Raw genomic sequence first — 19,756 nt, 5'->3', positions numbered from 1 at the left:
CAGCTCGGGAGCGCGCGAGCATCTTGCTGGGGCGATCATCTCTTCTGTGTGCTGCTGCCTCCCCTCACAAAAGCAGCGATCGTGGCTCCAACAGCTGATTAATCCCATGGCAACACAAAAGCGTACTTGAGCTGTAGCTCCTGCTCTGGAAATGCCCAGAGATAACGTGCAGGCGACAGTGGGGGTGAATCTCCCTGCGGATCGATGCTCTGTGGGCTGCAGGCTCAGCTTACAACGTGTCAGCTGGCATCTGAAGTCCTGGCTTTAGTTTTAAAATGAACTCTTCCTCCCCGCCGCCCCTTTTTGTGCTGACAGGAGAGAATTCACTTGCTAATTATACCCCAGTCCCTTTCCAATCGAAACGCACGGGGCGATTTATCAGAGAGCTGGAGACAGCTCTCCCCGTTCCCTCAGCTGCATCAGCAAGAACTTTTGCAAGACAATTTAATTTCTTGTCATCTTTTAATCCGGCTCCCTTTCCCCCTCTAGTCAGCCTGTGCATGAGAAAAGGTGGTTTATTAATCATCTTAGCGAAAGGCTGAGAAATAGGGAGCAAGCACCACTGAAGAAGTGCTGTAACTCACCAGTCAGCATTCCCAGGGCACCTGGAGCACAGGGTCATCAACATTCCGCCCTGCGACGTGAGAAAATCGGTTCCCTCGCTGTGAAAACCTGACAAGTGCGAATGCGGGGAGCTGCCTTTGGATCTTAACGGGCGTTACTCAGAATTTTGTTCCAGAACCTGCTTAAAATAAAGCTGGGGGGAGGGGGGAAGCGTGTTCTCAAGGGGAGGGGAGTCACTGTCTTACTGAAGTGAGTGGGAACTTGCAGCTCGTAAAGCCAGGTCTAAATCAAGGTCCCAGATATGCGGTGGTATGTTGGAATAAATGGAAGATTGCTGGATGCTGTGGAAGTTTCCCGCTGAAAAGTGACGTGCTAGAATCTCTCTGAAGCTGCAGGATAAATACCGCTGTCGCTATCACTTACTGGTGAGCCAGGATAACAGCGGAGGAGGGGCCGATCGCTCTGAGCCAAGGCACAGCCCCAGGACTTGCGGCGTTTCTCTGTTTCTGCTGTCCCAGACGTTTTCTTCCCTGCCTCTCTCCTGTCTTCATCCCCACCCTGCTTCTGCTCCGCTGCCTTTCCAAACAAGTTGTCCCTTGCTCAGGACGCTTTCTGTATTGTTCTACAGGAGTTTTAGCGAAGGCTTTTTCCCTGAAATAACAAAGGCAAAACACCGAAACCTGAGGCCTGGAACCAGAACAGATCTTGATTCTCATTATACAGAAACGATTCAAAGATGCGGTCAGTTCAGTCGTTAAACGCACCAGAACTGAGCGAAGGGAAAGGCTCTGCCTGGAAACAAGATCTCAGGATCTGGATAGATGCGAGCAGAGTTCTGGGAACTCAGTGCTTACACAGTTGTGTTTACTGATACCAGCAGCTTCTCGGGAATTTTCTAACGCAACAATTTTTGCTGTCTTTTTTCCTAAATGGAACAATTGCCTCCCCAAGGAATAGCGGTATGCTAAGGCTTTGACCATGACTCTGTGGTGATTATGGTTACAGCAGCGCCTGAAAACGTCAGAGGGCTGAGAAGGTACATAGTGTTATCAGGGAGAGAATAAGCTTAACAGGGCAGGAGGAGGCAGCTTCTCTGCTTTGCGTTTGGAGAGGGGCTTTGCCAAGACCCCCATCCAGAGCTATAGGGACCCCACGTGTTATCGCAATTGCTGCTTTTAGTAAACTTTTCTGCATATCGATATGCTCACTGCAGAGGAACGGACAAGGTGTTTTAACTGTGTCAGAGCAGAGCTGCTTCAGCCCGTCTGCTGCGCTCGCTCCGCTGGGGACGTCCCCAGAGGGGAAGCTCTCGGCCGGTTTGCAGCACTGTCACCATTCACCGCGTTGGCTAGGAGGGTGTTTTCTTTGCAAAGATTGTGCTGAGCAGCCGGAGAAGCCAGCGCGCCTGGCTGACACCGAGACCCGGCCACCAGCCCTCTGCGTGCGGGATCGACCTGGATTTGGTGTTCTGAAGCAGATGATGAATCTCGTACGCCTGCTTTGGAGGGTGAATGCAACACTTTGTATTTGCAGGATTGATGCTAGCTGTAGTGCTGTGACTGTAAAGTGGCAGCGTGGGAAGATGCCCAAACTTCAGATGACGCTGGCTGTGCGACCCTCCATAAAAACTCACTTTTTCTGTGGTGGTTTGTAGCCACAAACCTGATCCAGCTGTACGCACAGATGTGCAGCAGCTTTGCTGCCGAAGCCTCTGCACGCGCAGAGCCACGCACAGCCACGTTAAAGTGTGACAAAGCAGGGAGTGACCCTGACCCGAGCCCGAGCCGGAGCCGGTGCTGCCTGCTGATGGAAGAAGGCAATCGTGGTGCGGGTTGGTCCCCGGCGGTGGGGGTGTTTCAGGAGATCAGTACTGGCAGCCGGGCAGAATAAATTGGTTTGAGGTGAGAGAATTTCCTCAGGTTACTCCAGAATGTGAACAGTATTGGCAACAAAGAGTACATACATGGTTTAATTCTTCCTTCAACGGTGTTTCTTACTAGTGAAACTTTGTTAGCGTTGTTCTCCTTGAGCAGAGGCTTGGGACAGAGTATCGTGTCTGTTTGGTGCTTGGCCTGACATCAGGCTTAGGTGAAAATGATGGCAGCTGGGCAGAGAACGGAGCCCCTGCACCGCATTTAAATCCCTGTGAGCGTGTTGTGGCTGTTTATGGTCTGTCTGGAGAAACTGGAGGTCAGTCGGGGGGGAACCGCAAAGCGTAGTTTTATGAAACAGCCCATTGCAGCGCTGCCGTTCCGGCGTGGAGCTGATCCCGCGGGTGGTAAAAGGCGCGCTCCGGGGAACCGGCCGTGCCCGGAGAACGGCGAGGAAGGGAAAACGGGAAGAGGGTGGGAGGCGGTGGCGGGCGGCGCTAGGACCCAGCGCAGGGGGGCCGTAAGCCCAGCCCCCGGCGTGCGGGGGCGTGGCCTGCGGGGGGCGGGGCACGTCGCGGGGCGGGGCGAGCCCGGTAGCGGCGGCGGGAGCGCGGGGGGGGCGCGGGTGCTGCGGGCGCTGCGGGCGCTGGGCCCTGTTGTGCGGGGGCCGCGGCGCTGCCCCTCGGCGGAACGGCCCCGCCGCCCCCCGCCATGGAGGACCCGTCGCGGCTGCTGGCGGCGGCGGCGGCGCACGGTGCCGGGGTGACCCTCCCCAGCGGAATCCCGCCGCCCCCTCCGCCCGCCGCCGGGGATCCGGCTGCCGTGGCTCCGGCGGGGCCGCCGCCATCCGCGCAGCACGACACGGGCGATGTCCTGCAGCAGATCATGGCCATCACCGACCAGAGCCTGGATGAGGCCCAGGCCAGGTACCCGGCGGGCCCGGGGCTCGGCGCGGTGGGCCCCGGATGGGGCGGGGGGAGCTCGGTACCGGCGCCGTGACTCAGCTCTGCGCGGCGTTGGGGGGGGGACACACGGGACGGGACCGGACGCGCTCTGCCTCGGTCGGTAACCGAGGGGCGGCGAAGGGCAGCGGTGTCGCGCTGCGACGTGGCGGGGGAGCGGCGTTTTTGGGGGGGAATCTCCCTCCGGAGGCGAAAAGTTCCCCGGTTCCCGGTGTTTCCCTATTTCTTTCCGTGTGTCCCGGTGTTTCGGCACCTCCCGTCATCTAGGGAGCCCTTCAGTGCCGGCCTCCAGCAGCGGGAGGGTGCCGTGGCTTCTCCTAATTAATTTTTCCTTCCCATCAAGAAATCGCCCGGGTGATGGAAATACCGAAAGCGCAGCCGTCGTCCCGGTGGGAGCAGGGTCGTCCTGCCCGCCGCCGCCGGGAACGGGAGCGCCGGAGCGGCGGCCGCCCGTGGAGGGCCAAAGTTCGCCCGGGAGGGGAAGAGAGAGGAGCCGGGGGTCTGTCGAGCCCCTGACAGGGGGGCTCGGAAGGTTTTTTCATCGCCATCAAGAGGTTTATTTGAAAGAAAAAGAATTAATGTTCGTTCTCTCCCCGCCGTGTTGCCTTCACTGGGATGTAAATAATTGCACGGCGAAGCCGGCCCAGAAATCAAAATTCGGCATCTTCTGGTGCGTTCTCCTTGCCCCGGAGCTGCGCCTGGCCCTGGCTGGCGCGGTGTAATTACACGTAATTACACGCCTTGCTTCCTCCGCGTGCGCGAGGCGGGCAGCCCCCGCACGAGGCGCTTTGGGAGAAGGTGGAGACTCGCGGAGCGGGCCGATGAAAATCGGCCGAAGGGTTTTCTGGCCTTTTCTTCCCAGCTAACGCGGTGCCGTCGCCCCCAGTCTGCGCCTTGGCTGGGTGTTGCGGGCGGTGGCCTCTCCTTGCCCGCGCCCCGCGGCGATGGCCACTGTGCCAATAAAACCAGGGTGGTTTTTTTTTTTAATCTCTCCCTAAAGTTTGGCCGCTTTTGGGTAGGCCTGTTGCTGTCACGCGCCGTCAGCAGCTGTCGAGCTGAGGCAGCGGCGTTGCCGAGGACAGGTACAGATTCCGGGCGGCTGGGTGGATTATAGGAACACAGGGAGAAACGCTGCGTTGTTAGAGCGTCGCCGTTTGGGTTTAAAGCCAGCTCTTCTGGGTAATTGTCGACTGCAGCTCGCAGGGCAGTGAAATGCGCGAGCAGGATTTGCCTGCGTGTCGCGTAAGAGCTGCAGTTTTCTCTCACGGCCTGGTGTTCGAGGTCGTTTTGAGCCGCGTAAATTTGACAGGAACTTCAGTTTCGAGTAAGAGTTGAGGAACTGGCTTAGAAAGACGGCCTGGCCGTTGTTTGCACTGAATGAACTCTGCTGGTTGCCTCAGAAATGCTGTGGAAGTCCACCGCAGGCCTTGAAGGCTGCCAAATTCTGAAGCACCTTTGGTGTATTTTTATGTACGTTTGCATAAAAGAAGCTTTTGTCTTCTGGAGAAGTAGTTTGTTGGGCTTGCTCGGTCCTCCGAAAGAGGAGGACTGCTGAGAAAGTAAAGCCCAAGCCTGGTTAAAGCCGTCGTGGAAGCAATAGAGGGACGCGGGGGGATGCAGGACGTCTCGCACCTCGGTAGCACGGCGCTGACTGCGTTATCCGCTGGGGTTTACTTTTGTTCTTTTGTGTTAAAAACACACACTGATGTGGTTTGCCTGTATTATTTAACGCCTGGTGAACGTCAGGGGCTTCTCTCGGTGCACGCAACAAGAATTTTAAAAATCCAAGTTGAAAACTTGGGTGAAAGTTTAATTGGAAGGCAATTAACCTGCCGAGGATGAGTTCAACGCTGCTGTTGAACACGTTACGCTATCGCCGTGGTCATCTTCTCCGGAGCTAGCAGCCGTGTTAATTGTGCGACATCTCTGAGTCTGCCCTGTACCTAAACGCCGCTTTTCAGAGCCGGGTGGAGGGTACAGTGGAGGCTTGGAATTCATTTTCTCTCTCCCTCTCCCCCCGCCCCGTTTTTTCCCTCATCAGGCAAGGACAATAGGCTCCACTAGGCTGTCTTCCCAGCTGCCTTTGTTCTCAGGCTGTTTGTCTTGGGCTTGATGTTATCAAACATCGCCCTGGCTGAACGGGGTTTATGCTTCTCGAAGGGAAAAAGAGATTTTTCTTTGAGGCGTACGTTGCAGCTAGACACTTCTTTCCACTGGTTTCCAGTGGAAGTTAGGCACCGAGCTGCTGGCTGCCCAGAAAATCGGCGACGGCCGGGTAGAACGCCGCCCGTTTCTATACGCTGCGCGCCGCGCTTCAGCGGCGCTCTCAAGGCGGCAGTTCTCTGTTCCGCTGAGGCATTGGGATGGAGTCTGTGTCAATGGTGTAATTAGCAGTGTCCCTTCCTGGAGAGAAGGGGCGGGAGGCAGCAAACACTGGAAGAGCTTCAGGAGGGCAAAGCTAGTGCGTGTGGTAAAATTGGTGCTACAATGCTGTTAAATAACAACCGGCTTTTCAACGGATCAGGTGGCCGCTCGCGGTGTCAGCCGGGGAGTCAGTGAGTGGGATCTGCGCTCAGCGTTGTTCTCACTGCTCAGGATCTACGTGCTCTAAAAACTCTGGGGATTTCTGCTTTTTAAATGGGTTCCATTCTTAGGTTTTACAGAAGCGTACTAACTCACGAAGTGACTTTTTACCCCATGTACAAACACGCATTTGGTGGAACTGAAGGTGCTTGCAGTTCCCATGACCAACGCAGATTTTGGAATTTGAAGGCCTGCATGTTTTTATGACAGCGATGACCAAGTGTGGCACTTAAATGACACTGGTCACCAGAACTTGCAGGTTTCTTTCTTAACCCTAGGCACTAACCTGCGGTTACCGAAGCCCGACCCAGTCCTCTGTGAGTCCTGGCATCTCTCGCTGCCTTTCCTGCTGGCGTTCACTCTTTCTTTCTTCTTCCGTTTCAGAAAGCATGCCTTGAACTGCCACAGGATGAAGCCTGCTCTTTTCAGCGTGCTGTGCGAGATCAAGGAGAAAACAGGTGCGTTGGTGCCTTTTCTGGCCTCAGCTTTCAAAAAACCCACGCTCAGTCATCGGCTCGGCTCACGTTTCACGTGGCCTGTGTTTTCCCTGACGGATTCTGCAACTTGAGGCTATTTTTTTTGGCTTAATTGCCTTCCGTAAGCTGGAAATCGTTTTGATGTGCTTTTTATAACACTGTCTGTGTGCAGGTTTGAAGAAAACAATGCTGCTTGCTTGAACAAGTGTTTTGCTCGTGTGTGCGTGAAGAATCTATAGGTTGGGGGTTTTGATGTATTGGGAAAGACAGAAGTAGCAGGGAACAGAGTCGGTGAGCGTGCGGCTTGCTTTGAGGAGCAGAAGCGCTGGGGGCAAATGGATTTGGATTTTGAGTCACCCAGTCGATGCTCAGACAGGAACACCTCAGCAGTGTTGTTTGAATGTCTAATTTCTGTAAACTTTAGTGAGTACTGATGGTATTCTAGGGAATAACAACTTTCCTTATGCATGACTAAAATGCTGGTGGTCTTATTTTCTTTGTTTCAGTTTTAGTTGCATTAACGTTTGACATCCTAAACCTACATTTGAATTATTTTTTTCTACAATATCGCGACTCGCAGTGCCCCTCATGGCGTTGCCAAATGAGGGACCGTGCCGCTCCGTCCTCCGCACTGCCCGGGCCGCTGAGGGCAGCCGGCACGCGTTCATTTGTGGAGAGTTTGGTTGGATGCGTGCCATTCTCATGACAGCAGCGTGCTTCTGAAGGAAAATGTGGCGGCAGCAAGCGTGTGCGTGGTGTCTGGGTGTGCTTTGGTGTCTGTCTGTTGAGGACTGCCGCCCTTAGAGAGGGCCTTTCCTCTGGTTTTCCTTTCTACGCCGAAAGCTGTTTTCTGCGTTGTCGCTGATTGAAACTGCGACTTCCCTGAGCTAAATCGGCTTGCAGGAGCACTCTGATACCGTGGTTATGCTGGATTTGGTTTGGTCTCACAGGTTTTTGGATGCCTGCTGGTCTGTCTATTCCTTATTTAAATGATGGGGAGCAGATGTTGTGGCTTCCAGCAAACAAAAGCCTGGCCACACTGTAGCACAAGGTTTGGGGCGTGCTTTGTCACCCAGGCACACAAGCTGCTTTCCTCGCTCTGAAATCAGCTTCAGACCTGGTTTTGGTTAAAACTTTGTGTATTCTATACCCAACAGACGCATTTATCGCCCTGTTCTTGCTCTGTCTTGTGTTACTGTGCCTTACGTGGTCTGCGAAGGAAAATCGGGGAAGGAAAGCAGGTCTAAGCAGAGTGTACCGCTTATTTTGGTACCAGAGATCTCGTACAGTTCATTACAGAACTGCAAATCTTTAATTAATGAGATGTAAATATGTTGTAGTGATTGCATTTGCATACTGAGTGAGGCTCCAGCACCTTAGGTTGTGATGTATTTTAATTAAAGATTAATTAGAAATGACGGGAATTTCATTTGGCTTAGTATAATTATTTTACATATTTGATGAATATCTGGGAGGCGACGTGCCAGAGAATGCACAATGTTGTATTAGTGCAGCTAACGGGGGCGACGCTGAGAGCTTTTTGAGCCCGTGTAGGGTTTTTCTTACACATCCATAAAAGTGATGGATTAGGAAGGATTTCAGCGTAGCATTTAAGTGTGGAGGATTTTACCCTGACGCAAGGGCTTTGTAAATCACGCTTAAAACGCTGGCTGAGCCAGAAGTGGTTACGCCGTAACTCCAGTCCCTTAGAGCTGTTACACGTTCTTCAGCTCTTGTGGGAAAAACTGTGGTGGCCAAAAGGCTACTGAGAGGGGTGAGCTTTCTAGAGAAGCGTTCTCCTTGAAGTATCGTGAGCCAGGAGGCAGTGAGGAGCGTGTGAGGACAGGCACGTGTAACAGGGCAGTGTTGAGCGAAATGTCTTTTTGAATCCTGGTAATTTTTTTTCCCCTTTGGAATCCTTTCTGTTTAATAAAATCTAGTTCTTCCAGAGTTGTGAATTCACTCAGTTGTGAGTGAATCTGATGTAACTTACGGTCTGTACAAATGTTATCATCAGGTGAAGACACTAGGAGTAACAACAAAGTTGAAGCAGAAGGTATGCATTCCAGGAGATGACGGCTTACATTTATAAACAATATCTGTGGCAATGATTAAACTTAAACCAGATCCGTGACAATGATTTTTTCACTGTCACACGTACTGAGATGCAGCTGTGCCAAAAGTTTAAAATCAGCCTGATGGAGTGCGTCGCCCAGACCAAGCTTCCTGCACGCATCGACTCTCAGGTCTGCTCACCTTGGAGGGAGTTCATTAAATAAAAATTTGAACTGCTGGGCTGGAAATGCCGTTTGCAATATGCTGATGATAGTTCACTCCTTCCTAGTTTCTTGTGACTTACCAGAGCCAGCTGCTTCCTTTGAGGCTGGGAAGGTGCTCTATACATTCTTCTCAGCAGTCAGCTTCAGATGAGCTTACGTGTAATTGATGATAACTAATGTCTAATGACCATAATTAGACAAGTGACATAAAATTAAGCTGCAGCTGGGAGCCTGACTTCAATATGCGTTACTCTGCGATGCATCGTAATGTGCATAAAAAGGTGTTTGGCAGAGGCACGTTCAAATAAGAGGCTGACGCCAAAATATTTCTTCCACTGAATTTGCACTTGCAAGTCCAAATAGTTTAACGTGAGTTTTATCAAAAGGACTAAAAGCAAGCGGCCGCTGGTGACCCCTCCGCTGGGCCTTCTGGGAAAAATAGGAACTGGCGATTTCTGAAAGCAAAAAAAAACCAACAAAAATAAACCCCTCTCCTTTTCCTGGATTTGTTTCATTTCTTGTGAGTGAAGGGTACATGCAGTAGGTGGCCTGCTATTTTTTTTTTTTTAGACAGGTATTATTTTAAATTCCATAACAAGTGAGGAAAGCCACTGACTTTTAAAACAGTCAGCACGTTCCTCATGGCTGTCTTGGCTTGAGTTCAACAGTTACTCACGTACCACGTCACGGCTACTGTCGCTTTACCTTTTTCCGCTTGCGGAAAGCCGGGGGGCGTTCTGGAGAAGACCTGGATTGCTGTGACGCAGCGAAAGGTCCGCAGCCGCTCCAGAGCTCTCTCTTCTTCACTGCTGTGCCAGAATTTCGGTATAGCCTGCAAAATATTAAAATTTTAACCTGCCCGTTAACTTCTGGAAAAGTTCCTGTGAGTTTGGTAGCTTCAAAAGGTTAGCGCTGACTGTCCATGCAACTAAAATTGTCTATCAATTAAAATCAAATTAAAAGCTAAAAAACTGTTGGCGTTTTTAGCATTGAGTCAGTATCCCAGGAGTTCTCGCCCTTTTTAAAAAAGGGAGTTCATAATGAATTGTCAAAAAGATTGCAAAATGAAGTTTTTAAAACAAATTTGCTTGGAGTGAAACTTGAACAATCTGAGCATACAGACTGATGCAGTCTGGCTTTGCTGAAACTGGCTTCTGGTGCATTTTTTCATGTTGTTTCAGATTTTGATAGATTTTAAACAGCTTTTAAAATTCAGCGCTGTTAAGACTTCAACTTGTAGCCTGCTGCTGCGTCGCATAGTTGTCTCCTTGGCGTATAACGTGGCTGAGGTCAAACCCACGCCTCGTGTACGGATTCTGACGGCTCCGTCACCGGTGCGGTGGTCGCTTCCATCCCTGGACGAGGAGGTGCAGCAGCCGTCCCAGCGGCTCAGGCCCCTGTCCGTCGCCGCAGCCTGGCTGCGCGAGCCGGTGCTGGGCGCTGTTGAGGACCGTGCGGGGAGCCAGGCTGCAGGTCGAGCCGGGGGCATCTGTTCTGTAAGAGCCTTGTTCTAACATTTACAGGCTGCTAACATAACTTCTCAACACGGCAGAAACTAGTCTGACCTTGAGTGGGCTTATTACCCGCGCGCGTTTGAAAAGTCGCCTTGCCTTTGGGTGTTCCCTGATCTGAAGGATGTCCTGTTTACTGTGCGGTGTTGCCTCCTGGCTTCGTTAAACGCTCACTTTTTTTTTTTTTTCCCCTCTTGAGCTCAAGACCTGCTAAAACCTCTGAGAGGCGTTTAAATGCTTTGCCAGAATTGGAGCGGATGCTCTTTGCCGTTTCGGAAATAATCTTTTGCTTCCCTCTTTATGTTTATCTAGTGTTAAGTATTCGCGGTATTCAGGAAGAAGATCCCCCAGATGCTCAGCTAATGAGACTAGATAACATGTTGCTGGCAGAGGGTGTCTCCGGGCCCGAGAAAAGAGGAAGAGGAGGACCGATGGCTGTAGCAGCAACATCAGGTGGCTGTCCAAATGACAATAGCATTGAACACTCTGACTACAGGGCCAAGCTGTCACAGATCCGACAGATATACCACTCTGAGCTAGAGAAATATGAACAGGTGATCTTTCTGCATGGAAGAGTTTTTATCATCTCAATTAAACATAACCGTTTTTTCCTTTGGTGTTGGTTTTGAGAACAGGACAGGGAGTCTGATGAATTCAGGGGAATGTGAGGATATCCAGAGCAGCTGAAAACTTATCTCAGTGTTGCGGAAGAAAGGTGAAGATAGAGGGACTGGACGTCAAACTAGAGATAATGATATGTCTCGTTTATCTGTGTTGCCGTTTGTAAAGAGTAAATAGAGTAAAGCTGAAACATGGAAACTCCTCTCGAGTTTTGGGGGTGTATATTCTTGTTGGGGAAAGCATTCCGGGGTATTTTGCAGGTTGACGATACAAACATGTGTGTTTTCAGGCCTGCAGCGAGTTCACCACGCACGTTATGAACCTGCTGAGGGAGCAGAGTCGAACAAGACCCATTTCGCCAAAGGAAATCGAGCGCATGGTGAACATAATCCACGGCAAGTTCAGCACCATCCAGATGCAGCTGAAGCAGAGCACGTGCGAGGCAGTAATGATCCTGCGCTCACGCTTTCTGGACGCAAGGTACGAGAAGACGCAAGCTAGCCGTAACAGATGGTTAAGCCTCAGCTTTTTTGTTGCTTGATGCCATTTCTGTAAGAAACGGCAAGTCTGTCATTGCCAGTATCAATCCAGCTTAAAAATTAAGAATTTGCCACCTGTTACGCCTGCTTTGACATCAACATCTGTCTAATTCCACTCAATTCTTACATTCTCCTTCAAACCAAATGCGTTTTAGAGGGAAAAACCCAACGGTGTGCTCTGCCCGCTGTACTCTAGAGCACCATTTCACCAGGAATAACTCGTCTTTTCGTAGGCGTAAACGACGGAACTTCAGCAAACAGGCGACGGAAGTGCTGAATGAATATTTTTATTCCCACCTGAGTAATCCTTACCCCAGTGAAGAGGCCAAAGAAGAGCTAGCAAAGAAAGGTGGCATCACAGTTTCACAGGTATGAAGTGTTTTATCTGAAATTAAGTGACTTCCCCCCCCCCACCTCCAACAATGGTGTTTTTCCCCACCTCCCACCCCACAGTTAGCAACAGGCTGCAGTCACTGGCGCTTTGAATAGGATTCGGGTTATTCTGAAGAGTTTAGGAGGTATTTTCCGCTTGAAGCGTCGTTTAAAATGTCTCCTTTGCTGGTAATTTCTGAATGCAGTGGAAAACGTAATAATTTGATAAAAGATGAATGTGTGTCTCCAGGTTTCCAACTGGTTTGGTAACAAAAGAATTCGATACAAAAAAAACATGGGGAAGTTCCAAGAAGAAGCCAATATTTATGCCGCAAAAACAGCAGTGGATGCAACCAATGTCGTGGCTCAAGGCAACCAGGCAAATTCTCCATCTACACCAAATTCAGGTGAGCGAGAGTGCCAGCGAAGAGTCTGTCTGCTTGAAAGTCTCCAGTTATTTCCTGTGACTGTTAGCACCGCAGACTTTTGCGTGTTTGAAACGCTCGTAGGGTTTCTTCTGCCTTTAAGCTTAGATAATACTTGCTGAAGAACCATTTTGGCGGGTTTTATTTCTCATTAAAATGTGGGGGTTTTTGTTTTGTTTTTATTTTCAGCTTCCTCTGGCTCTTTTAAGATGACAAATTCCGGAGATTCGTTTATAAACTTGCAGTCATTGACTTCCTACCAGAGCTCCCCAGTGGGAGCCAGCGTGCAATCGCAGGTCAGTAAGGAAAAAAAATACACACTACCAGCCACGAAATAAACGTTTAAATCCCCTTTCTCTGTCCTTTATATGGTATGAACTACAAAGAAAACCTGCCCCTTGTTTAAAGAATTTTTGGCCCCATAGATAGGCACCGTGCATTTAACTCGACTTTTTATCCGTACCACTCTCACTCGCGGCATCTTGTTCCAGATGGATTCCTTACATCACGTCATACACCAGGCAGGAAGATACGACACAATTGTGGGGAACCCTTTGTATACGTCGCAGCGCATAGATGTAAGATGTACTGAGACACCACTTACTAGAAACACAAACTCTGCCTGAGATTAGTTAATGCTCTGTGAATAAATGCTGACTTTTTATTCGCCTGACGTCTCTGATGTGGGGCTAGGAAAAAAGCTGGGAATATGTAGTTTAATACAGCAGCCTTTCCCTCCTGGAGACTTGATTTAAAATTCCTTGCTCACCAGAAAATGTGCCCACTGCAGTTAATTCCTGCCATAAGGACAGGAGTTAAGAGTAACACCTTAACATCTGGGAGGGGGGAGGAGGTTTTATGGGTTATTTGTGCTTGGCCAGAGCCGAGGCAGAGTTATTTCCTTTCAAAAGCACTCTCGCTCGTAAGGTGTAAGTGTATAAAGGCATACTTTGTTGTCTGCCAAGGAGTTTCTTAAAGATTTAATGAAATGATGTATTTATTCTCCCTTCAGGCTAATGGCAGCTGGCAGGATGCTACCACCCCTTCATCAATCACTTCACCTGCTGGAGACCCTGGAAGTGTTAATTCGGATGCGTCTAATTAAGTTTTTAGGACCTATTGATGAGAGGAAAGAGGTCATTAGTGTAATTTGTCAGTGTTGCTCTTTTGCCAATACTATTGTTTATACAACTTGACACACAGCTAATTACCTCAGAAAAAGCCCTGGAACCAATAGAAGATTGTGATTACAACGATACCTCTCTACCTCTCAGCCTCACGCAGTCGAGTTCTTTTTACTTATGCCCATCGGGATGTGAAATTGTTTTAAAAGAACTTGCTTCGTTTTCCTAACCAAATTCATTTTTTTAAAATATGGATTTTATGGTGAGAATCGGAAAGTGTGTTCTAGAACTTGGCGTTTGTCTCAAGTTTTACAGCTTAAGAAAATTGACTTATTTTAATTTCCATGAAGTTTTTTACTATGGAATTTCTGTTCTAGTTGATAGCTACTAACAGTTAAACCCCCTGTATTGTAATTGTATGCGTTCTCTGTATTGTAATTTTGTATAGGAAAATAAGCTTTTTCTTAACTAGAATTCATTCTGAGCTAATTAATCAGAACGTTGCTTTACCAAAACTCTCACTGGACTTTGCTCTCGGGTAGGACCTTCCATCCTGTGTCATTCCATGTAATTCTAATTTAATGTCTAGTGAAAAGAAAGAAAAAAAAAAAAAACCAACCTAAACAAAACACCCCGCAACACAACCCACCTGCCTTCCCCTTGGAGAATAGCTCTTTGTGCATTTCTGCAGCTGTTAACGCAGACTCCACCCCTTTCAGTTGAGATTTTATCAAAGATAATAAACTTCCAAAGCCTTTTTTTTTTTTTTTTTTTTCCTTTTCTCCCTTTTTTTCCTCCCCGCTTTTCCTCGCCTGGGCTCCCTGAGGGGAAGGGCGGGAAGCGGGGGCGGCAAGCGGGGGCGGGAAGCGCGAGGCGGCCTCTGCGCATGCGCCCTCAGCGGGCGCCGCCTTCCCGCCGTGCTCCGCGCTCAACGGTCGCTGCGCGCCGCCGCCATGGCGGAGCTACCGGTAAGGGACTGCCAAGCGGCGGCGGGGAGCTGCGGGCCGTCGCGGCTGTCTGGCGGCTCGGAGGAGGAGGTGAGCGCCGGGGAGGGGATACGGGGCCACGGGGAGGCCTCGCTGCTCAGCTTCCTAACCGTTTCCCCCCCCCCTCCAGTCTTCTCCCGGCGGAGCCCGCCCGGCGGCCCCAGGTGTGTCAGGTAAGGGGGGCAGCGGGCCTGGGAGCGGGGAGGGCTGGGCATCACCCCTCTGGCTGTGCCCTCCCCGGTGGGGGCTCGGGAGAAGGATCTCCGTGCTGGAAAGGAGAGTCGGAGGCAGTGGCAGTCGTGGTAGGCTGTGAAGCGATGATCCGGCCATCGCAAAAAGCACAAAGAACAGGTCTGGTGCTTTTGGCTCGATGGGAAAGACCCTTTCCTCTCATTTTACCGTGCTAACGTGTTGATTACGTCTGTTCTTCTCAGAGTTTGACCCTGGAGACGAGAAAGCAAATCCCGAGCAATTCCTAAAGCCACCTGACGTCACTGCTGTTAGCAAGAAGACTGTTAGTCCCCGTGGGACAGCTGGAGGGGCGATGAGGAGATCCCACAAAAGTCCCGGTCTCAGGAAAAGCCCCCTCAGACCAAGTCCCAAGAGGCTGTCTCCCTGGAAAAGCAGTCCCAGGAAAGACCACACGATGAGTTCTTTTAACTTGTCCCCGAGACCGCTCACCACAACTCCTCAAGGCAAGCGTCGCTCTTGGTGTCGTTCGAGCCTGAAGGGGACGAAACGCCGGAAATCTCTGCCCCCTGTTCACCAAGATGTCACTGGTACGTGCTCCGCTTCTCCTCTCTTGAGAAACTTGCACGGCGGCCTGCAGCAAGCCAAAACGTGATCTCCTGGCACGACCTTTGGGGTGATGACAGTCTTTAATTGCCTTATTCCTAACGAGCAGCTGCTGACAGCCATAGTGGCGGTGGTCTCAGAGGTCCGGGTACGTGAGGATAAAAGGCGATGCTGCGTTAACAGCTTCTCTAGACCAGCGCTTTGCTGTCTCTGCCTTTTTGTTTCCATGGTTGAGCCTTTAGCGTGACTTCTCCTTGTCAGGAATTCTGTTTCTCCCTCTTTTCCGTGCTCTTTCCATATCCTGCAAACTGCACTGCTATACGACAACAGTTTTCGGCGTCTTTTGGAAACGTTTCAGCCGTTTGTAGCTTGGTGTGAACTTCGTTGTTCTTACACAATTTCAGAACTGAGCAAATCGATCAGCCAGGATCTGCCAGAGACAGACCGGCTTTCCATGCTGCTGTTGTCCAGTTTCCAGGTAAGATCCTCTCTCCTAAAAGGAGATTCTTTTCCTCTTGCCTTTCTTCTGATTTGTATAGCTGAGCTGTGAAACACGGGCTGGGGAAGGAGGGATTTCCTTCTCCCTCGGTGACGAATCTTCCCCCGCGCTTCGTCAGACGGCTCGGGAAAGCGTGCCAAGGCCTCTTCTCTCTTCCCGTAGTTTTCTGCACAGAAATTCGAACACGTCTTGAAGCAAACCGACAGCTTCAGCCCTGAGGCGTTCCAAGCCAGCGGTAAGGTGGGATGCCTGTGTCGGCGAGGGTCAGCCTGAACTTAAACACCGACCCTTCCCGGGCATCCCCGCAAACCGGAACCCGGGGGGAGCGGTGGGCGCAGGCAGAAGCGGGTGGACGATGTTTTTAAGATGCTGTGCGTGACCACAGCCTCTGGGAGGGAAGAGAAATGGAGACCCTAACCTAAACTGTGGTCAGAGATGGGCGATTCCTTCAGGAACACTGTAGAGAATGACCAGAGCGCCCTCCGAGCAGGAATCGGAGCAGGACGTGCAGGTCAGGAAAGGGTGTTCTGTTCTCAGTGTTGGTGTTTTTCCAGGCGTTGTTTTATTTTGTCTTCGTCTCCAGTGCAGTCGGTTTCAGAAGACCTGAAGCGATATGTGCAGAAGCTGACGCGGGACGGAACGCTGAAGAGCTGCGTTGAAGACCCGAAAGGGTAAGGACTTGCGGAGCGCAGGCAGCGAGTTGTGTCGCTTTTTGGGGGCTTTCCGTTTTAAGTGGGAAAGGAACGGCCACGTTATCCCTTCGGACGCACGTGGGGGGTAGAGAGCGGAGCGGTGCATCGTTCCAACGCAGACCGAATAAGATTTTGCCTATTAAATGAATAAACATACAGAAAAAGCACAGCCCCGGACAGCGAGGCTCGAACACGTGGGGCGTGGCACACAGCTGGGGTGGCTTAGCCTCGAGGCAGGGACGTGAGGGGCTCAGGGGGGCTGCGGGAATGGGAGGGGCTTGTAATCGGGGAGCGCGGCGCCAGGACGAGCGGCGCTGTGCTGATCTTGTCCCCGCGCTGTAGGGTTCTGCTGGACGCGGCTTTGGACGAGTCGGTGGCGCAAGTCAAGGAGTACATCGCCAGGTGAGGCGGCTGCGTGCGCCCTGGGGCCCCTTCCGAGAGGGGTCTTTGGGAGCTGTTAATTCTTCAGCCGTCGTCTTCTGCGAGCCCGCGCTGATCTGCCTTCCCCTCCCGTTCCGCAGGTTCGCTGCCGAGTGCCAGGCCTGGGACCGGCTCTTGCTGCGCTACCAGGAAAGCGCCGAAGAAATGTCCAGGTGCGGGTTGTTACTCCCCAGGATCTTACAGCTTAAGGTCAGACCGTGTTTCGGACGCCGCCAGCAGCGGAGTGGTGTTGGCTTTGCAGGCGGCTGCAGGAGTGCAGGAGCACGGGGGGGCAGGCAGAGCCTCTGGGTTACCTCCAGACGTCCCAGGCCAAAGTCCTCGGCACCAAGCCCGACTACCAGAAGATCCTGGACGAGCAAGGGGAGGTCCTGAGCTGCATGGAGCTTGTGGTGAGCCGGTTTCATCCGCCTGAGGGGAAGCACTCCGCCTCCCGGGAAGGAGTCAGGGATTTTTAATTTTTTTTTTGTGGTGGTTGGTTCTGCAGCTCGACGAGCTGCAGCAAGCAGCGAAGCTGCTGCAGGCCTTCGGTGAGGACAGCCAGCAGTACCTCCGGCGCTTGTCGGAGCAGCTCGGTAAGCAGGAGTCCCGGGGGGCGGCGAAAGCCTCGCTGGCGGCCGTTAACCCCCGTTAACGTGGTTTTTTTCCCCGTTAATGTGTTTTATTTCCCTGTTCCAGCCACGAGAACCTTCCGCCAGCTGGAGAGCTCCCCCGTGCGCAAGCTGATCGCCGCCCCGCGCAGGAAGACGCCGCCGCCGGAGGGCTGAGGGGTCGGGGGGCCGCGGGGCCGCGCTGTCGGTGCTGCGCGCAATAAAGGCGGTGCGGGCCCGGTGCGGTCTCGGTCTGCGCGTCCCTCCGCGCTTCCGCGTTTGAAGATGGCCTGGCCGATTACTGGCCCGCGCGCTCATCGCTCACAGCGCGCCAGCCAATCGCCGCAGCCTCAGCCGCGGGGAAGGGGGCGGGACTCCGCGCGTCCCGGGGTGGAAGCGGCGGCGATGGCGGCGGAGGAGGCTCCGCTCACCGGCGTGGCCTGGGCCGCTGCGCCCGACGCCGTCCCCGCCGGCTGGACCGCGGTAGGCGGGCGGAGGCGGGCCGGTAGCGGATGGCGGGGGCACCGCCGCCCCGGTTCCGCCGCGGCCTGACGCTCCCCGTGCCCGCAGATCACCGTTACCGCGGAGGGCGCGGCGGCCAACCTGGGCAAAGGCTTCGGGCACCGGAGCGGCGGGTACCTGTGCGTCAGCGCCGGCGGGGGGCAGGTGCGGCACCGGGGGCGGCGGGAGGCACCGGCACCGGGGCGGGGGGGGTGGGGGGTCGTGCCCCGCTCCGGTGCCGAGGTCTCGTCCCGTGCAGGCGGCGGCCGCGCCCGTGGTGACCGACGTGCAGCTGCTGAGCGAGCGGAGCCCGCAACCGGCCGGCTACACCCGCGCCCCCGAGTTCCCGGAGCCTCGTAAGCGTCCCCGCCCCACGGAGGGGAACCGGGCCGGGGCCGGGGGCCGCGGCGGCAGCGCTGCCGCTCTCCCCCCGGTTCTGTCGCCCGCTCCGCAGGCGCCGGCGTTTCCCGGAAGAAGCGGCTGTACGTGAAGCTGCAGCCGCCCGCCGCCGCCGCCGCGGCCGTGTTCGACATCCAGCTGAGCTGCAAGAGCAGAGCGCTCCCGCACTACACGAAGATCGGGTGGGGAGGCCGCGCCCGCCCCGCGCCCGCCCCGCGCGCCCTCGGCCCGCCGCACTGATTTTTTTTCTTCCCTAGGGAACTGGGCGGCTTTGCCGTCTGGTGTAAGAAGGGGCCGGTCCTGAAACCCGGCCCTCAGCCCGTCCCCAGGCCGCGGACCATCAGCGCGGGCCTGAAGCAGCTCTCGCTCCAGCCCTCTGACTCGGACCAGAAGTACGTAAACACCAGCTTATTCCCCCCCCCCCAGCCAGCCTTACCTGCACCAGTCCGGAACCGGGCGTAAATCCTGGTGCCACCTCGCGGTGTCCGGTCCCTGCTCTGGGGCTCGTTATGTGCGGCCTGAGCCTGTCCGTTAATTACTCTCGTCTGCCGCAGGTCGCCCGCGGCTCCGTGCGGCACCAAACGTGCCGCTCAGCACCAGTCCCTGTACGACGCCGCCAGCATCTACGGCCTCTCAGGTAAAGCCTTCACCTGGAACCCAAGGAGGAAGCCGCGTAAAGCAAGCGGAGCCGTGTTCAGGGGGCGCTTTAGAATCAAAACTGGGGCTGAGGGCTGGTTCACGCACAAGTTTTTCCCTGTAAAGACCGGAATTGACCTGAATTGTGAAAGGAAGGCTTTCTTAAGGACTTCTTCCTGAAAGCTGCAATTAAAGCTTCCTTCCTTGCTGGAATTAAGAGACATCACTGCCACCCTGCCCAGACTCCTCTCAGCGCTCAGGTGTCCCTTTCCGCTCCTCTGCTTTATGCAGCGATTAACTAACTGTGCGCGTGCGGAGCAGCTCCTTCGCCGTCCTAACGCGGCCCCCGCTTCTCTCCGCAGCTCTGGAGGGGGTGCCTTTCACACTGCACCCCAGATTCGAAAGCAGGCGCAGTCCCGGCAGCACCGTGAGTCTTCCTTTAAGCTGCTCTTCTTACTCCTACCCCTGTAGCTACTCACAATTGTAAATATTTTGTGTCTCTTTTTTTTTTTTTTTAAGGCTATGCTCGCAAACCTGACGGTTAAGTCGCTCGCCGATATCGAGAAAGAGGTAAGCGGGTGGCTTTGGTCACGCACCGCTTTAGGGGTGCAGACGGGTCGTATTCGGAACTTCTCAAACCCCGTGCCCGGTTCTTTTTTGTTTGCAGTACAATTACGCTTTCATAGTCGAACGGACAGCAGCTGCCAGGCTCCCACCCAGCGTTTGTTAGCACTGGATGTCAGTGCAGCCGCACGCCCGGCGGGGCCGAGCTCCTCTCCGTCTCTCGAATAAACGTCAGAAACACAATCGGTATCTGATTACAGGAATTGCTGTGGGAGAAAAATAAATTTGTGTTTCTCTTCTCACCTGCTGAAAGATTTTTGTAGTGGTTT

The 19,756-nt window shown here is 53.0% G+C and overlaps 4 protein-coding genes across 5 annotated transcripts in view; 3 read left to right on the top strand and 1 right to left on the bottom strand.

The window, feature by feature from the left end:
• The window catches only part of SLC27A1 (solute carrier family 27 member 1), a 58,861-nt gene extending 55,383 nt beyond the window's left edge, over positions 1–3,478 (bottom strand). Inside the window, exon 1 of the mRNA XM_086769040.1 lies at positions 3,465–3,478. The gene's annotated coding sequence lies outside the window, so the exon portion shown is untranslated. The remainder of the gene's footprint in view (positions 1–3,464) is intronic.
• PBX4 (PBX homeobox 4) lies at positions 3,044–14,085 on the top strand. Of its 2 annotated transcripts, XM_086769043.1 has the most exons (10): positions 3,250–3,361; positions 3,741–4,067; positions 6,365–6,438; positions 10,559–10,800; positions 11,157–11,347; positions 11,640–11,775; positions 12,029–12,185; positions 12,393–12,499; positions 12,695–12,781; positions 13,216–14,085. In XM_086769043.1, exons 3-10 carry the CDS (start codon positions 6,390–6,392, stop codon positions 13,306–13,308), a joined length of 1,062 nt encoding a protein of 353 aa, XP_086625169.1. In that variant the 5' UTR covers positions 3,250–3,361; positions 3,741–4,067; positions 6,365–6,389; the 3' UTR covers positions 13,309–14,085. The 2 variants fall into 2 exon arrangements, with proteins under 2 accessions (XP_086625168.1, XP_086625169.1); XM_086769042.1 differs by lacking the exon at positions 3,741–4,067 and having other exon boundaries at positions 3,044–3,361.
• Positions 14,086–14,265: 180 nt separating this feature from the next.
• DSN1 (DSN1 component of MIS12 kinetochore complex) lies at positions 14,266–17,568 on the top strand. Its single transcript, XM_086769143.1, has 11 exons — positions 14,266–14,295; positions 14,444–14,486; positions 14,748–15,092; positions 15,513–15,586; positions 15,770–15,842; positions 16,191–16,278; positions 16,642–16,701; positions 16,821–16,892; positions 16,982–17,129; positions 17,225–17,312; positions 17,416–17,568. The coding sequence occupies exons 1-11, from the start codon at positions 14,281–14,283 to the stop codon at positions 17,502–17,504; spliced, it is 1,095 nt and encodes a 364-aa protein (XP_086625269.1). The 5' UTR covers positions 14,266–14,280; the 3' UTR covers positions 17,505–17,568.
• Positions 17,569–17,721: 153 nt separating this feature from the next.
• Positions 17,722–19,729, top strand: MVB12A (multivesicular body subunit 12A). The gene is made up of 9 exons (XM_086769144.1): positions 17,722–17,810; positions 17,898–17,993; positions 18,088–18,184; positions 18,283–18,409; positions 18,485–18,619; positions 18,782–18,864; positions 19,226–19,290; positions 19,383–19,433; positions 19,531–19,729. The coding sequence occupies exons 1-9, from the start codon at positions 17,733–17,735 to the stop codon at positions 19,591–19,593; spliced, it is 795 nt and encodes a 264-aa protein (XP_086625270.1). The 5' UTR covers positions 17,722–17,732; the 3' UTR covers positions 19,594–19,729.
• The last annotated feature ends 27 nt before the right edge of the window (positions 19,730–19,756 follow it).

Source organism: Chlamydotis macqueenii, chromosome 30, assembly GCF_036417535.1.
Source record: "Chlamydotis macqueenii isolate bChlMac1 chromosome 30, bChlMac1.mat, whole genome shotgun sequence".
Classification (NCBI taxonomy): Eukaryota; Metazoa; Chordata; class Aves; order Otidiformes; family Otididae; genus Chlamydotis; species Chlamydotis macqueenii.
Note: the sequence above shows the minus strand (reverse complement) of the source record. Positions and strands in the feature narration are given on the sequence as shown.

Coding starts and splice junctions, on each gene's coding strand:
- MVB12A (XM_086769144.1), top strand. CDS start 17,733: ATGGCGGCGGAGGAGGCTCCGCTCACCGGCGTGGCCTGGGCCGCTGCG. Junction 17,811..17,897: donor TCCCCGCCGGCTGGACCGCG/GTAGGCGGGCGG, acceptor CCGTGCCCGCAG/ATCACCGTTACCGCGGAGGG. Junction 18,410..18,484: donor CCGCACTACACGAAGATCGG/GTGGGGAGGCCG, acceptor TTTCTTCCCTAG/GGAACTGGGCGGCTTTGCCG.
- PBX4 (XM_086769042.1), top strand. CDS start 3,147: ATGGAGGACCCGTCGCGGCTGCTGGCGGCGGCGGCGGCGCACGGTGCC. Junction 11,348..11,639: donor TCACGCTTTCTGGACGCAAG/GTACGAGAAGAC, acceptor GTCTTTTCGTAG/GCGTAAACGACGGAACTTCA. Junction 11,776..12,028: donor GTGGCATCACAGTTTCACAG/GTATGAAGTGTT, acceptor GTGTGTCTCCAG/GTTTCCAACTGGTTTGGTAA.
- DSN1 (XM_086769143.1), top strand. Junction 15,587..15,769: donor TGCTGTTGTCCAGTTTCCAG/GTAAGATCCTCT, acceptor CTCTTCCCGTAG/TTTTCTGCACAGAAATTCGA. Junction 17,313..17,415: donor GCGCTTGTCGGAGCAGCTCG/GTAAGCAGGAGT, acceptor TCCCTGTTCCAG/CCACGAGAACCTTCCGCCAG.